This window comes from Balaenoptera borealis (assembly GCF_965194805.1).
Source record: "Balaenoptera borealis genome assembly, chromosome: 12".
In the NCBI taxonomy this organism is placed as follows: Eukaryota; Metazoa; Chordata; class Mammalia; order Artiodactyla; family Balaenopteridae; genus Balaenoptera; species Balaenoptera borealis.
Genome location: NC_138869.1, coordinates 44071939 through 44089407, shown reverse-complemented (window position 1 = coordinate 44089407; position 17469 = coordinate 44071939). Strand labels below are relative to the sequence as shown.

At 45.1% G+C, this 17469-nt stretch overlaps 1 protein-coding gene across 4 annotated transcripts in view; it reads right to left on the bottom strand.

The window, feature by feature from the left end:
* Positions 1-881: 881 nt before the first annotated feature.
* CDC25A (cell division cycle 25A) overlaps positions 882-17469 on the bottom strand; it is a 30944-nt gene continuing 14356 nt past the window's right edge. Inside the window, exons 10-16 of one of the 4 annotated variants that reach the window (XM_082347397.1) lie at positions 13052-13150; positions 11111-11173; positions 10925-11023; positions 10098-10228; positions 8303-8414; positions 3878-8092; positions 882-1388 (exon numbers count right to left, since the gene is read on the bottom strand). In XM_082347397.1, coding sequence (XP_082203523.1) covers positions 7952-8092; positions 8303-8414; positions 10098-10228; positions 10925-11023; positions 11111-11173; positions 13052-13150 — 645 coding nt within the window. In that variant the 3' untranslated portion in view covers positions 882-1388; positions 3878-7951. Of the gene's footprint in view, positions 1389-3877; positions 8093-8302; positions 8415-10097; positions 10229-10924; positions 11024-11110; positions 11174-13051; positions 13151-17469 lie in introns of those variants that run through there. The other 3 variants (XM_082347398.1, XM_082347399.1, XM_082347400.1) reach the window with 3 other exon arrangements.

Sequence of the window (17469 nt, the reverse complement as noted above, 5' to 3'; positions counted from 1 at the left end):
TATTCTGCCCACATTACATGCCCAGCAGCGGATTTCTTCTTATTTACTCTGCTTAGGATTCATGGGGTTTTCTTGATTTTGTGGATTCCAATTTTTCATCAGGCACTCTTTCTTTAAAAATTAACATTCCTCCATTTTCTCTCTTCTTTCCTTCTGGGACTCAAATTTGATGTAGAGAGACCTTTCCATTATGTTTTATTTCTTCTCTCTTTCCACCTCTTTCCTACTCTCCTGATCAGTGTAAGTATGATAAATACCTGTTTTACAGTTACATTCTAAATAATTTCCTAGCACATTTCTCCAGTGCATTATCTTTTCAATTGGGTCTAATCTGTAGCTTAACCCATCAATTGAGTTTTAAATTTCAATGATTATATTACTCATTTTTACAAAAATAAATGAATTCTCTGGAAAAAGAAGGGCATTCCCCAGAGGTGTCAGCAAAGGTGAGAACATGAGTGCAAGAATGGGAGAGGAGCGATGGGGGTGCTATCCAAGCCCATTCTTTATTGATAAGACCTCTGAAGTCCAGAGAGTCACACAGGGGTCACACAGCTAGCTAAGGGCAGAGCCAGGATTGGAACATAGGCCTTGTTCTTTCTTTCTTTCTTTCTTTGGCTGCATCAGGTCTTAGTTGCAGCATGCGGGATCTTCGTTGTGGCATTTGGGATCTTTCGTTGCGGCATGCGGGCTTCTCTCTACTTGTGAGCTTCTCTAGCTGCCACGCGCGGGCTCTAGAGCACACGGGGTCAGTAGTAGCGGCACCCAGGCTTAGTTGCATGTGGGATCTTAGTTCCCCCACCAGGAATCGAACTTGCATCCCCTGCATTGGAAGGCGGACTCTTAACCACTGGACCACCAGGGAAGTTCCCGCCTTCTTATTCTTGATTAGAGTCTAGCAATTGGTCAGAACCATCCAAGAGGGAAGGAATTAGGTATTGAAAAGACTGAGATGGATTCCACCTTGTGTCGTCCAAAATAAACTACGAATGAAGTATAGAGAAACGCAACAAAAGTCAGTTGTTCTTCCATGATAACTACTTTGACGTATTTATTAAAAATATACACTGATAAACCACCCGAATCCTCCTCTTTTTGTTTCCCTTTTTGGTGCCCCTGCTTTGTGGTACATGAAACACACGCTCAAACTAGGCTACTGGGAACTGCAGCCTGAAAAAGAAGCCACAGCTTTGCCTGCACTGGGGCAGGCAGGATGTCCTTGAATGCAGCTGTAAGGCAGGGCGCGGTGCGGGGCTCCCGCGGACACCCCCAACTCCTCCCAGTTGCTGATTCCGGGAAGAGAGGCTGGAGGGCAGATGCTTGAGGAGGCTAACCTTGGGGCACCGTCGCCACCTGGTGACGTACTCCGGTTCTTGCAGTGGTCACGCCTGCAAGCGCCGCGAGGCGAAAGGAGAGAACAAAGAAAATGTGGGCGGAGGGGCCAGGGTGGGCTATTTGACTTTGCCCGAAGACCTGACCCGCTTTGTCCATCACTGGAAGGTGATGCGCCCCCCGGAAGGGCTGAGCTCCCTGTCCTGAGAGTGTGCAAACAGGGAGCCCTAGACTGGGCTTTACACTACTTCCAGGAGTCATCACTTGGAAATTAGAAAGGCCAAAGTCTTAAGATCTTAGAATCATCGAGGAGGTAATCCCCACTCCCACCCCTGCCGCCAGGTCACAGTCACTGAGAACTGCCCGAGATCACTCAGCTCCTGCTGTTCCTCCGCCCCCGCCCCAGTGTGGGCAGCCTTTGTTCATCAAGGTCTCAGAGACATTCCGGCCACAGGCAGCAGAGTTTACCTTATCTCTGTGATCCTCCCTGGGGCACTTGGCCTGCAGCTCCACGCCTCCTTCCCCCTCTCCCTGAGATCTGACCTCCCTCCCGCCTCCGGCTCCCCTTCCCTCGGGTCCCCGCCCCCACTGGGACCTCTCTCCACCTGTCCCTTCAACTGCCATTTGCATGCCTGGGACAAGTTGCTGTCACCAGCCTGGATATTTCTCCAAAGGAATCCCCGCACGTTCACCCCCTGACCACCCAGGAATCTGGACAGTCCACTGTCCAAATCCGCCCTGTCCACATAGGAGGAGCTCAGCACTGCTGTCCCCTCCTCCTAAAATGTTTTCTTTTGAAATATAATACTTACAGAAAAGCTGCAAGAGTAGTACAAAGAACTCCCCTACCCACTTTACCAAGTCATTTATTTTTTAACATTTGCCTCATTTGCTTTCTCCTCTCTGTTCTTCTCTCTATAACACACACACACACACACACACACACACACACACACACACACACACACACACAGAGTTTCTTTTGTGAAACCATTTGGAAGTAGATTACATCATAGTCCTTAACCTTAACCTCAGTGTGTTATTTCCTGAAAATAAGGATATCCTTCTGTAATTATCAAATTCAGGAAATTTAACATCGAGACAATATTTTAACCTAATCAATAGTCCATATTTCCACTTGGTCAGTTGTCCCCAAAATGTCCTATCTAGCACTTTTTGCTTTTTTGTTTGGTCCCAGATCCCATCCAGGATCACGTATGTCATTTACTTGTCATGTCTCTTGAGTCTCCTTAATCTGAACAGTTCCTTAGCCTCTCCGTTGTGTATGACACTGACATGTGTGAAGAATCTAGGCTGGTAATTTTATATAGTTCCTCAGTGCAGATACTTCCTTTCCTCCTGCATTTTTTTGCTCTAAGTGCCAAGGGTCTACCCAGTTCCTCAGGTTAGGAACCTAGGTCCCTCCCTCCCTCCCGCCCAGCCCTCATCAGGTCCTCATGCCCACTGCCCTTCTCTTCATCGCCCTCATCCTTCCTCACCAACCAGCCATCCTCCACCCTGCCATCAGCGACTGTACTGCTTCACACAAGCTGGCTGTTTAAAGTGTGGTCCAAGGACCTGCAGCATCAGGAGCTTGTTAGAAATGCAGAATCTCAGGCCCCAGCCCTACAGAATCAGAACCTGCATTTTAACATGTTCCCCAAGTGTTTCTTCTGCTAAGTCTGAGAAGTCCTGCTCTCAGAGATCCCTGAAGCAGACCCCTCAGCTCCATATTGAAGGAGTGTCCCTCTCTACCACCCCTGACCCCCAAACTTCATTCTTACCTCACCTACGTTCATGAGGGTATGCTGTCACCTTTGTACCATTTAGTCCTTCTTCCTGGAATGCCCTCTCTCTCCTGAGACTTCTACTCGAGATTAGGCTTAATGGTCACTTCTGTGGTGTGCTTCCTGCCACTCCTCTTGGGCGCCATTTCCTCTGAACCTGTCTCTTATCCTAGCTTCAGTTACATGCAAGTGTTACTCCCAAGGGCTCCTGATCTTTAAGGAGCTCCTCCTTCCATTAGTTGGTGAGCTCCTTGAGGGAAAGCCTGCATCTCACACACCTCCTTATCTGCAGTGCCGGGAACAATTTGAATGTCTGTTGAATGGGCATGTAAAAAACCAGCTCTTCTTCCACAGAGGTACTTCTTCCCAGTAGATCTTGAAGTGGGTACTGGGGTATCCAAAAGGCCATCCAAATACCTGAGCCACAGAATGTTGGGACAGGGGTGGCCACAGGGAAACATCTACTTCAAATGCCCTTTGTGATCCATGAGAAAAGGCCCCAGAGAAGGAGAAGTGGCTTACTTGCAGTTTCATCCCCTGGAGTGGTTGGCCCAGCGAGTCACTATTGACCCATGTTTTGACCTTCCTGGAGCAAAGTGCCCTCATGTGGTTTAGTGTGAGAAGCAGAGTAGTAAAAACCAGAGTTGCAGATGAATGCGCACAAAATGGAGAGACTTATGTAGAAGTTTTAAACATGAAAAACTATTCTGTATCTTCTTGCTTAGGAAACAGTCATGCCAGTGAAGGATAATGGTTACCTTGAGGAGGATGCAGGAAGATTAGAGGGTTTATAACCAAGCTGGGGTAGGCAGGGGGGGCGGGCTTCAGCCATGCTGTTTACTCCTAAGCTGTGTGCGGAATATGAGTGTTTAATTATTTTTTATACATCCTTATGTCCTTTAAAAATTCTTATCTGGACCAAGGGATCACGCCTTGCACACAGTTGTCCTCAAATTTTTTAATGAGTTTTTTTGCTGAAGGCTTTCAGTTAACCAGCCCATAACCTTGTGGGTGCCCATTAGGTTTTTTTTTTTTTTTAATAGTAAATGTAAACTTTCTGCATGGCAGGCTTCCAGCTCTAACAAGCAAGGTTCAGAGGGCAGGGTGCATTCTGGAAAACAGAATACCACCCTGTTATTGGAGCTTAATATGAACACAGATAAGGCTGGGGTTATATCTTAGCACATGGGCTAGAGTTCAGGTTTCATTTTATAGGCAAAGAAACACTAAATTCTCAAGGAAGAATGGTTTGAACGAATTATTCATTTTAGCAAGGTGACTGTGGCAACAACGGGCCAGACAGGAGACCAGCTAGCTTTGGCAACAATCCAGAAGTATTACCGTGTGGCTTGCGGGATCTTAGTTCTCCAACCAGGGATCATACCCCTGACCCCTGCAGTGGAAATGCGGAGCCCTAACCACTGGACCACCAGGGAATTCCCTCAAAGTAAATTTAAAAAGCAAAATGGGGTGAGGTGAAGAAGAGAAACAAGACTTGCTCTGAGTAGATGTTGAAGCTGTGTGATGCGCAGAAAAGGGGCTTCTTATTCTACTTTTATGTTTGAAATTCCTCATGATTAAAAAAGGTAGTGATCTTGTAGAAATCATAAATATACACTGACGTGACAAATGAAAAAACCCTAATTACAAGAAAGGATAGTTGGTTTTGGCATAAAGTTTTTCATAAATGAATTAGAAAAGTACTGTATCACCTCAAATACACGATACAGAAATAGCCCATGATACAGAAATAGATGTTGAAGAGTTTAAATAACAATTCATTCTGAAAGATTGAGAAAAGCAGCATATCTAAATTAACATTTATATGCTTTTAAATGTGTACAAATAATATATTTATAGCTATAGTAGATATTTAGCTATTTCCGCCATGAAACTTAGTTTGTGGTCTAACTAATCAAAACTTTCGAATCTTCTCATTAGGAATATGGAGTCTTGTCTTTGGGAAGGTACTGTGATATGGGATGGGTTAAACAGAGTACAGCCATGTGATTCTATATGCAGTTGAAAATCACCTCTAGATATTGTACATAACTCTCTTTATATATGTACATGTATATATACCTACATATATATACTGTTTAAAAAAATGGTGTGACGAAAGTTGAGTGGAGAGTAGGGTGGCCGTGCTTAGACATGCAGTGTCTCTTTGGAAGGGTTAATAAACCATCTGGGAGAGGAAGTGGGGAGATGAGGGAGATAGTGCTCTCCCCTCCAAATCTTTATGAGCACGTTAACAGTAACACTCACTGGAGGTTGGTATCACAGGGGACTTCCTTTCTTCACACATTGTCTTATAATTTTTTTTTAAAGGCTGGAATAATGCCTCTACTATAGAGGCAAATCAGAAGGGGACTATGTCTAAATGAAGCTTGAGGGAATTCCCTGGTGTCCAGTGGTTAGGACTCCACGCTTTCACTGCTGAGGGCCTGTGTTCCATCCCTGGTCGGGAAACTAAGATCGCACAAGCCACGTGGTACAGCCCAAAAAAAAAAAAAGAACACAAATTACTTGCTATCTCGGCACCACTCTATTTTGTAATAGACTTTTGCTCCAGCTGGTATCCATTCTGGCAATAGCCCCCAGCATTACAGGTCCAAGTTTCTCTGGTTGCATGTGGGCCCGTGACTCACCATCTGCCTGATTTCCTTCTGCAGTATCCTCTCTGGCTCCTTCAGAACACAACTGAAACTCCTATCTCCTTTACAGTGGTCCCTCCTTTGGTCTGTTGCTCAATCCTATGAATTAATACATCTTGTAAGAGAATGTCAGAGGTTCAGGCAGGCTTTTCATGTCCCTACTGCATCTTGTAAATCAACCTGAATCACAAGTTTGTTTTTGGACTCAGAGTAATAAGTGAAGGTCATCTGGCCATCCCTGACGCCAGGCCACATGACAGCTCTTTGGCCTCTTAAGGAAATGTCGCTGCCCCAGCCTCTGGTTTTAGTCAAGTGTGGTCCCAGAACTTTTAAAGGGACTCACAATTCCCTTTAAATACATTATGAAGTAGGCAGAGAGCATGGGTTCAAGATTGTTTTTATTTTCAGAGCCTGCAACAGTTGGTTACCAATGTTACTAAGCTGGTACATTCTAAAGGCCATCCCACCTCCCTTTTCAGGCATTCAACCAACAGAATCCCTACAATAAAGATTACAGACTAATTAAGATGTGTCTCAATGTGTGTGGGGGAAGAGGCCTTCTCCCCCTGCTCCCCTCCTTCCCACATACTTTTTCTAACAAGATTGTTTTATAGTCAAATGCAACTCAAACCCATAACACAGCAACCAGTCATCTCCAGTATCACTGATTCTCTCCCCGCCCCCAGAACAGGAAGCCGGGGCAAGAGGGGAGACTGAATCTGCTATATAAGAAAAACTTCGCTATACCCCAATGGAACAAAGATGGTGAGGAAGCCAGCACCTAAGGGTGGGGATGAACAGGAACCAAACAGGCCTGTCTAGAGTCAATCAACTCAGCCCCAGCTCCCTGGAAGGTGTTCCTTTGAGACCCCCACTTCTGTGGGATGAGATGAGGGGCAACTGGTGATGATCCATCTCTCCCTGTCCCTCAAATTGAAACATGATAAACTCAAAGTTTTACCTTCAAAATCCACCACGCTGCCTCCTGAGAAACACATTCTATAGTCATCTCTGCCAGCACCCACTCCCTTCTAATGCCCAGGGCTTCCAGCCCCTCTCCCCAGCCTTGGGTGGCCCAGCCAACACTGATTTGATACTCCTTGATCATAAAATGACTATTTTTAAAAAATTAAAATAGAAGCGATCAAAGAGTATCAGAGTAATAGAAGAAAGACACTCAATATATACTCCCTTCCCTTATCTGGCAGAGCCCCCCATCCCTGCCCGCCTACACTGGGATCCCTGCTCTACCATGTTCCAACACTGACCTGGGGGTGGCCCAATGGAAGCCGCCTCAAGTGCTTTCCTGACCGTGACTCCTAGACCAGCAACATCACAGCGAGCAGGGTCACCCCAGTAGATCTCAGGGGCCTTCGAGGTAGGTCTGGGAGGTTTAGCTTATGTCCTGTAGCCAAGCCTGAGTCTGGGGCCTGCTCCCACCAGTATCTCAGTCCTTGGCTGTAAATAGCAGCAGCCCCAGTACTGCAGCGCCTCCTGGGGGTGACAGAGTGCCTAGTTCTCTGTCCCACAACTCATGTCCCTCTTCTTCCCCCTCCCTTTTTCTTTTTTTTTTAAAAATTAAAGGCAGAGGTAGTCCCTGGGATGATAAAACCCCACCTAGGATGGCAGTATTGTAACTTAAAGCAGTTAAATAAAAGTCTCCAGGAGTTGATTACAAAAAAAGAAAGAAAAGAAAGTGACTGATGAAGTTGAATAAATTAATGATATGGGTTATCCCACAAAGACCTTTCCTTCGCAGGCCGTCTTTGGTATTTGGCCAGCAGCATTTGTGAGTCTTCTCTCCACTCAGACTCTCCTACCCACCCCCTCAGGGGAGAAGGCCAGTACCCAACGAGGCCCAGGCAGCTCATCCAGCTGTGGGGGATGAGGAGTCAGAACATCTTGACTTGGTGCTTGGAACTGTGCTGTGGCACGTTGACAGCCTTGGCAGACTGTCCTGTTGCAGAAGAAGGACGACTTACAGGGACAGAAGAGCCAGCAGGATGCTCTGGGCTCCAACCCTGGGAGAGTGGGAGGTAGGTTTAAGACATGGAAGCCTCAGGCCTTCTCTCCAAATGTCACACGGGTGGCCCCTTTGCTCAAGTTTCTCTGCAGCAAAGAGGGGAGGGGGGTAGGGAGGGAGGCTCAGGCTGCTGCTGTCTGGCACTGAGACCTTCAAAGCTTCTTCAGACGGCTATACATCTCTCTCTTGCTCTTTTCCCCGGCCCAGGTCCGGCTCTTGGTGCGAAACTTCTTCAGATCTTCTTTAAAGTCCTCGTGGTGCATGGGCCGGTAACTGGGGGGCTCGCAGTGAGACTGGCGGGAAGACAGGACGAAGTCAGGGCACACCTGCTTCATACGCACACTCCTGCTCCCTCCCTGAGGGGGGCTGCAAGGCTCTGCTCAGCAAGTTCTAGGGCCCTTCTGTGTGCAGGGCAAATCCCCAGACCCCTGGCAAGAAACACCCATGACCACCAGACATCTGGGTGGAGGGGCGGCCACTGCCCTCCAGAGAGTCCATCTTACCTGGCATTTCAGGAAGAACTCCTTATATCCGCCCTTCAGGACATACAGCTCCGGGTAGTGGAGTTTGGGGTACTCGTTACCAAGCCGATCTCTCTCTCTCACATATCGGCACCTATAAAGGGGAAGGAAAGCCAAAGCATGGTTAGCTCTACACAGTGAAAGCAGTGTTCCTTACACACATCTCCCCAACTTTACCTTCATTCTTGGAAACAATCAGTGTCGACTTGTGATTTCCTGGCCACCTGTTATCTTCAGGAATAGTGTTCACAGCCAGTGCCACTGCCTCGTATTGGCAGGTAGATGGTCTCTTCCCAACTTTTCAAGTTAAACAGCCCTAGCAACTGATCTCTGCCCAGCATCTTCCCTGCCACCACCAGCACCTAATCTTCGGCGACAGCTTCTCAGCCAGCTTCCCTCTGCATTCTCCACCCTCCACGACCAGTGTCTCTCCCTTACCTCCTTCTGAGCTTTGCTCCTGTCTCAGGGCGCCTACTTGCATCCTGTACTAAAATGGACTATTGTGTAGTGTACTGTATACTCCTATAGTTAGTGTGTGCAAATGCAGCAAAATATCACCAGTCGAAATCAGGGGAAGCATGCACTCTTTCTGAGCTTGAAATGGTTCCAAATAAAAAGGTGGCACAAGAACTTGAACCATGAGAAAAGTCTCTCTTGGACCCTCCTAGTGAAGCTGCACTGCTCCCTGCCACCTCTGTCCCCGTTTGCTCAGCATTTGTCACAACCATCTTCCGTCTCTCCACTGGGACCTCCCCTGCGGCAGGTCAGTCCTGTTTGCTCACTGCTGTACCTTCATTGCCTCAATAGGCCCTGACACGTCCAGGCTGGCAGTCATTTCTGAAGGGACCTAGCACAGATGGGCAGCTGTTTGGCCTTCCCCCTAGTTTTTTAATACCACCACTCACTTCTGACCACATTTTCAGAACCAGTCCTGTCACCATTAGTGAGAGTGTGGAAAGATGTTGTTAGAGCATCAGAATATTATTTTAAATCTGAAGTGATGTTGTTTTATTGTAATTATACTTTCACTTATTTTGGTATAAAACTTATCTTTGTAGTAAACTATAACAGGGCCTTAGTCACCAAAGCCCTAACAGAAGTTCTTATTAATAAGGGGTGGGGATGGGGGGGCGGGCGGCATTTCTTTTCACCTCTAATGTGGCGATAATGTGAAGGTAACATAACCCACTCCTTTGCAAACGTGGATTTGACAAGTGTTCGAGAGCATCACATCAAGTTTTGCAGAGAGGACATCACACTTTTCTGGCATTTGCATAAGGAGCAACCACACTGTACCTGAAGGATGTCACCTGAGAACAGTAGCCCCATAGGTAGAAATAAGGACAGTGGGGGAAACTGGAAGAGCCAGAGTTTAATTCAATACAAAGGAAGGTTGGACAGTGAGCCATGCCCAGCAGTAGCCAGGACTAACTCAGGAGTGGGGGTGATGAAGCAGAGGCCAGATCCTCGGGGGATGTTGCACAGGGAACACCTGTGTCACACAGGCTGGACTGGGGAAGCCAGAAAGCCCTCCACGACGACTACTGTGAAACTGTTAGGGCAAGCCTATAAACTACACTCCAGGAAGCTGTTCATGAAATCAATTGACTGCAAAACAGGTAAGGATTTGAGAGAATACCTGTTACACGTGAATTGATACTTTTACAAAACTAGGTATTTACACACCATGGGTGTAGGCTAAGGCATGGAAATGACTTTCGATGTGCAACAGGCTGTCCCACAAAAGTATGGGGGCCATGCCCTGGAGCCCACTCACATGCGAGGGCCTCGCTCAGAAGAAAACTCGCAGTGGAACACCACGATGACACGCTTGCCATCCGTAGGTACGATGGGCTTCTTGAGTAAGAAGTCTTCAACCTCCTCTTCCATGTGCAAGTTCACTGCACCCTGTGAAGGCACCAGAGACTCACGTTTCACACTCGCAGTAATGATTCTTCAAGAGTGGTCTTCAAATGGGCACCTCAAATTCTGTTATGACTGTGTGCACTGTATAAGTGATATTTGTGAATGCCCGGGACTTTCACGGCCATGACAGTGGCAAACACTAACACTGTATTTAAAGTACCTCCTTACCGTATTTCAACACTATATTATTGGTTAAAAGATTAAAAGGGCACAACCAATTACTTTCTTCCTGGGAAAGTATGTTCCAACACCCACCTAACCAGGCAACTATAAATGTAAGAGGCATCACTAGGCTTGGCACAGACTGGGACATGTTGCCAGAGACTGGCTTCTCCTCATGGCTTCATGTCCAGGCATGGCTTAGAAGTCAGTGGGTACCATTTAGAAATGCCCCTGATGGTGATGGTGATGGCCTGAGGGACAGAACAGGAAGCAGTTGCTGTACAGTGTGGTAGAGATTAGTGCAGACCAGGGAACATTCTTTCAGTGCACCAGGAGTCAAATGCCTTTCACGCCCACTGCTGCTTTTTACAATTCTCATAACCAGCATGTAAGCATTATAATGAGCAGCCAGGTGTCACCTCCCCCTTTAAAAAAAAAAATCACAGATGCTGTCCAGGGCTCCTGCTATGCCTCCCACAACAGCAGGGCTCGCCCACAAGCCTCAGGAATCCATACCTTGATGTGGCCTCCCTCATATTCATATGGGTATCGGCAGTCAATGATAACAAACTCTTTAATGAGGTTGGCAAACTTGCCACTCAAAACAGACGCTATCTGTGGAGAGAGAGTCAAGGAGAATCAACTCTGGCTGCCAGGAACATGGAGATTCCATGTGTGGCAGGTTCCAAAAGGATGACTTACAATTTCTGGAGAGATGTATTTTAAATCCTGATGCTTTCCAGCAACTGTATGAAAGAGGTAACACTTAAAAAAAAAGAGAGAGAGAGAGAAATACTTAGCAAATCCAAAAGCTTAAAAATGCAACATTTTTGTATTGCTTGCCTTCCTGGTAAGAGTCAGCTTAAAAACAAAAACCAAACATTAATCTAATAGAATATGTTGGTTACTTGTCTAGGCACTTCATTAATATCCTGACATTGAATTTTCACACAGACCTATAAGGCACATTATCCCCATTTCCATATGTCAAAGCTAGGTACCTTGTCCAAGGTTAGCCAGCTAGTAAGCCAGACTTGAATACAGAAACCTCAGGTGATTTCCTTTTTCTCCCGCTTTTGGAAGGAACCCTCACCTCAGCAGCCAGACTGTGTGCAGCACATAAAGGACACAGAGAGGAATGACTTCATTGTTTACTGAGCACCTGCTATGTCCAGCATGGTGCTAGACATTGGAGGTGGAATGAGTGAGGCTGGGCCCAGCCTTGAGGGGGAAGGACGGGCACATCAATAATTACTCACTAGGGCGGACTGGCCGAGTCAAGTGCTCACCCAATCCCGTGGCCATGTGTGGGGTCATTATGACAAACACAACCAACAGCTTCAATTCAGGCGCAAGCTTCTACTAGCAAGGACACACCACACCCAGGTCTTGGCTTGCTCTTCCCTTCAGACTACAACTGTCTTCTATTTTTTTTTAATTTTATTTATTTTTTAACATCTTTATTGGAGTATAATTGCCTTACAATGGTGTGTTAGTTTCTGCTGTACAATGAAGTGAATCAGCTATATGTATACATATATCCCCACATCCCCTCCCTCCTGCGTCTCCTTCCCACCCTCCCTATCCCACCCCTCTAGGTGGTCACAAAGCACCAAGCTGATCTCCCTGTGCTATGCGGCTGCTTCCCACTAGCTATCTATTTTATATTTGGTAGTATATGTAAGTCCATGCCACTCTCTCACTTCGTCCCAGTTTACCCTTCCCCCTCCCCGTTGTCTTCTATTTTTAATCCACTTATTTCTCCCACCTGGTTGAAATATCTAGCCCAGATCCAAACCTTCCCCAATCGCCTAGCTGAGACTGAGACAACCCTTTTATTTCTTAGTCTGCTGCTTTCATTGCACTGATGTTTACTTCAATCTACCATGTGATACATGAGGTACATGTCCATGTGGCATGATGTCTTACTGACCATATGTTAAGTGTTTTGAGGGAAGGAACTGTGTCTCATTTTGGAATCTTTGCCTTACACATAATAAGTGTTTCCATAAATGTTAGCTACATTAATACGTAAAAGACTGGTCTGGGGACCTTCAAGTCATATGTGGCTAAACAAGCTACTACTGACACAGGAATGTGTCACATTTCACCACAGCTCAAAGGCAGCCAACCTGTTATCAGGCCATCAGCAGACCTTCCTCTGGACCTCCCTGAGGGCCTTTTCCCTCGAGGGCCATGCTCCTCTGGACAATGGAGAAATTTAGTCTCAATCCTGGACATTCTAAGAGGACCTTTTGATATACAGACTTATATACAGTGAGGCTAGAGGTTTATTTCTGCTTCTTTACACTTTTCTGCAGTACTGCTTTTATAATCACAAACACAGTTCCCAGAGAGCCTGGTCTTTGGGTTAGTGTCAAGGTGGCTGGCAGGTGGCTCCCTACTTGAAACCTCTGACCAGCACCAGTCAGTTCTACAGTCCCACAGAGACTGAGATACACCTGATCATGAATGTGTTTCCTTATCTTAAAAAAAAATTTCAAACTGCGTCCCCTTGGCGGGGTGGGGTGGGGTGGGGGGAACCCCAGGAGCCACTTCAGGGAGGGAGGAAGGCTGAGCGGGGGCGTTTTAGGTACCGCCCCTGCCAATCCTGCATCACAGAGCAGTTCTGCGTGCAATTACCTTGGAGAAGTCTCCTATAAGGTCCCTTGGGTCATTATCCAAAATATTCTCAATGGTCCCTTTTGGGGAAGATACCAGGGATAAAGACTGATGTAGAATCTGTAACAAATCAAAGGTGGAGAATGAGGCCAGGCTTCTGAACAGAACTTCTGAAAACATTCACCTGGAACATGTCAGGAAGAAGAGACTGAAATGTTAAAGTCCATATTTAGCAAAAAGATACCTTTCTCATTTGACTGAATCTAGAGTGAAGAAAAGAATATGGGTTACTGACTAGGTATACTATTATTTGAACTGAATTCAATTCTAACTGAATTGCTCTGAAACTTCCTTTTTTTTTTTTAAAAAAAAAGGAGGATTAAAATTAGGGCTAAGTCTAAAAAAAGTATTTCTTAGCTCTACCCACTGAGAAGCTCCAGGGTTGCAGTAAGTAGCCCCTCGGTCAGTGTGCTCTCTAAATAATACAGCTGACCCCTGAACAACACGGGGGTTAGGGCCACCATCTCACATCCCCGAATTCAACCAACCACAGATCGTGCAGTACCACAGTATGTATTTATTGAAAAAAAATCTGCGTATAAGGGGACCTTCACAGTTCAAATCCATGTTGTTCAAGGGTCAACTGTATTTTCCACTAAAAGAAACCAGAGCTTTTTGATTGACTCCAGGCTGGGACAAGAAATGTACAAGATAAACCTGGAACACTTTGTCATTAGTCAAGGAAGCACTCATATTTCAAAGGACATGTCAAAAGGGCTAATCGGGGGGAAGTAAGGATTTCTTTTATACACTTAGTGTATTTTATATTTATTTATTTGGCTGCACCAGGTCTTAGTTGTGGCATGCAAACTCTTGGCTGCGGCACGTGGGATCTAGCTGCCTGACCAAGGATCGAACCCAGGCCCCCCGCATTGGGAACGTGGAGTCCTAGCCACTGGACCACCAGGGAAGTCCCAGGATTTCTTAAGCAGTACACAAAAAACACTAAACATAAAAAGACTGATAAATTAAAACATGTTTAAAAAAAAAAAAATCAAGAAATTCTGTTCATCAAAACAACAAGATTAGGTAAGAACAGGCAAGCCAGAGTGGGCAGATATGCATTCATCTCAATAAAAGATTCATCTCTGAATATATAAGACATTCCCACAAATAAGAGACAACCCAATAGAAATATGGGCTAGAAACTTGGCTGAGTAATAGAGAAGAAAATCTAAGACCAAGAAAAATAACTATCAGGGAAATGCAAGTTAGAATCAGATACTACACACTCACCAGAATGGCTAAAGTTAAAGGGATGAACAACACCGGATACTACTGGTAAGGATGTGGAAGAACTGGAACTCTCACACACTGTTGTGAGTACAGCCAGCCCTCGGTATCTGTGAGACTGGTTTCAGGACACCCAAGGATGCTCATGTAAAATGACACGTAGAACAGCTAGTGCTCAGTAAGAATGCATTGCAAAGTTGGTTAAATCCATGGATGCAGAGCCCCCAGATACAGAGAGCCGACTGGACAACCACTTTGGAAAGCTATATGGCAGTGTCTGTTAAAGCTAAACACATGTCTAGCCTAGGACCCGGCAAGTCCACAAGAAAAGTGAAAGTGCATGTTTACAAAATAAACTGTATAAATACCATCAACTAGTATTTGACAAGGGAGCTAAGAATGCTCAATGAAGAGAAGATCAGTCTTTTCAATAATAAATCATGCTGGAAAAATGGAATATAAACATGTGAAAGAATGAAATTAGACCCCTATCTTACACTACTCACAAAAAATAACTTGAAATGGCTTAAAGACTTACATGTGAGACAGGAAACCATAAAACTCCTAGAAGAAAACACAGGAAAAAAGCTCCTTGACATGGGTCTTGGCAATGATTTTTTTAGATTTGACCCCTAAGGCACAAGTAACAAAATAAAAAATAATTGAGACTACATCAAACTAAAAAGCTTCTGCCCATTAAAAGAAATCAACAAAATGCAAAGACAACTTACAGAAGTGGAAAAAATATTTGCAAACCATATTATCTGATAAGGGGTTAATATCCAAAATATATAAGGAATCCATACAACTTAATAGTGAAAACACAATCTTTTTTTTTTAACATCTTTATTGGAGTGTAATTGCTTTATAATGTTGTGTTAGTTTCTGCTGTACAACGAAGTGAATCAGCTATAGGTATACATATATCCCCATATCCCCTCCCTCTTGTGTCTCCCTCCCACCCTCCCTATCCCACCCCTCTAGGTGGTCACAAAGCACCGAGCTGATCTCCCTGTGCTATGCAGCTGCTTCCCACTAGCTATCTATTTTACATTTGGTAGTGTATATATGTCCATGCCACTCACTCACTTCATCCCAGCTTACCCTTCCCCCTCCCCAGGTCAAGTCCATTCTCTACATCTGCATCTTTAAAATAATCTGGTTTTAAAAAGTAGGCAAAGGACCTGAATAGACATTTCCCCAAAGATACACAAATGGCCAACAGGTACATGAAAAGATGATCAATATCACTAATCATTTAGGGAAATGAAAATCAAATTATTGTACAATGAGATATCACTTCATGACTATAAGAATGGCTATCATCAAAAAGACAAGAGGGGGACTTCCCTGGTGCTGCAGTGGTTAAGAATCCACCTGCCAGTGCAGGGTACACGGGTTCGAGCCCTGGTCCAGGAAGAACACACATGCCGCAGAGCAACTAAGCCCGTGTGCCACAACTACTGAGCCTGCGCTCCAGAGCCTGAGAGCCACAACTACTGAAGCCCGTGGGCCTAGAGCCTGTGCTCTGCAACAAGAGAAGCTACCGCAATGAGAAGCCCGAGCACCACAATGAAGAGTAGCCCCCACTTGACGCAACTAGAGAAAGCCTGCGCGCATCAACAAAGACCCGACGAAGCCATAAATAAATAAATAAGTAAATAAATAAAAATGAAAAAAAAAAGAGGGAACTCCCTGGTGGTCCAGTGATTAGGACTCCGCACTTTCACTGCTGCGGGTCCGGGTTCAATCCCTGGTCAGGAACTAAGATCCCGCAGTCCCCGCGGTCATGCCAAAAACAAAAAACAACAACAACAAAAACAAGAAACAAGTGTTGGCAAGGATGTGAAGAAAAGGGAACCTTTGTACAATATTGGTGGGAATGTAAAGTGGGATGGCCACTATGGGAAACAGTATGGATGTTCCTCAAAAAAATTGAAAATAGGGACTTCCCTGGAGGTCTAGTGGTTAAGAATCTGCACTTCCAATGCAGGGGGCATGGGTTTGATCCCTGGTCAAGGAACTAACAGCCCACCTGCCGCGCGGTGCAGCAAACAGAAAAAAAAGAAAAAAAAAAAATCAAAAACAGAACTAACTAGGAGCCAACAATTCCACATCTGGGAATATATTAGAAGGAAATGAAAACACTATGTCAAAGAGATATCTGCACCCCCATGTTTAGAGCAGCATTATTTATAATAGCCAAGAAATGGAAATAACCTAAGTGTTCATTGACGGATGAATGGATTACAAAGCTGTGATACACACACACACACACACACACACACACACACACACACACACAATGGATTATTACTCAGCCGTACAAAAAGAAGGAAATCCTGCCATTTTCGACAACATGAATGGACCTTGAGGGCATTATGCCAAGTGAAACTGAAATAAGTCAGACAGAGAAAGATAAATAACTATGTGACATCACTTATATGGGGAATGAAAAAACTTAAAAAACACAATACAAACCATCACCACAAGCACCAAAACAAAAACCAAACTCATAGAAAAAGAGATCAGATTTGTGGTTACCAGAGGCAGGCAGTGGGGGAGGGGGATTGGATGAAGGTGGTCAAAACGTACAAACTTCCGGTTATAATATAAATAAGTACCAGGGATGTAATGTACAACATGATGACTATAGTTAAGCCTGCTGTATGGTATATATGAAAGTTGTTGAGAATAAATCCTAAGAGTTCTCATCACAAGGAAATAAAAGAACTAAAATACCTAGAACTAAGTGACAATGAGAAACACTTCAAAGTTGTGAGACAAACCTAAAGTAGTGGGAATTTATAGATCTACATAGAACAGGACACAAAAAAAATTAAAACTAACACCAAGGAAAAAAATTTATGGCCCTACTCCATGGCCCGACAAGTAGGGAGCTTAGACTTCCACCCCTGCCCAGCTGTACTTAAGTGTCCCAATCTCTACTCCACTGGGATGGTGTCAGCGGAGGCCTAGAAGGGAGCCTGAACTCCAAATCCTGCCCAGCAAACATGAGGCTTGCCCCACCCTAGGTGGCATATCAAGGGAAACTGAACTTCCATCCCCACCTTCCTGCAGTACCAGAGGACTAACTGCTAAAACAGAAGAGTTACATAGCCTCATAATACCCAAAGAATATAGAT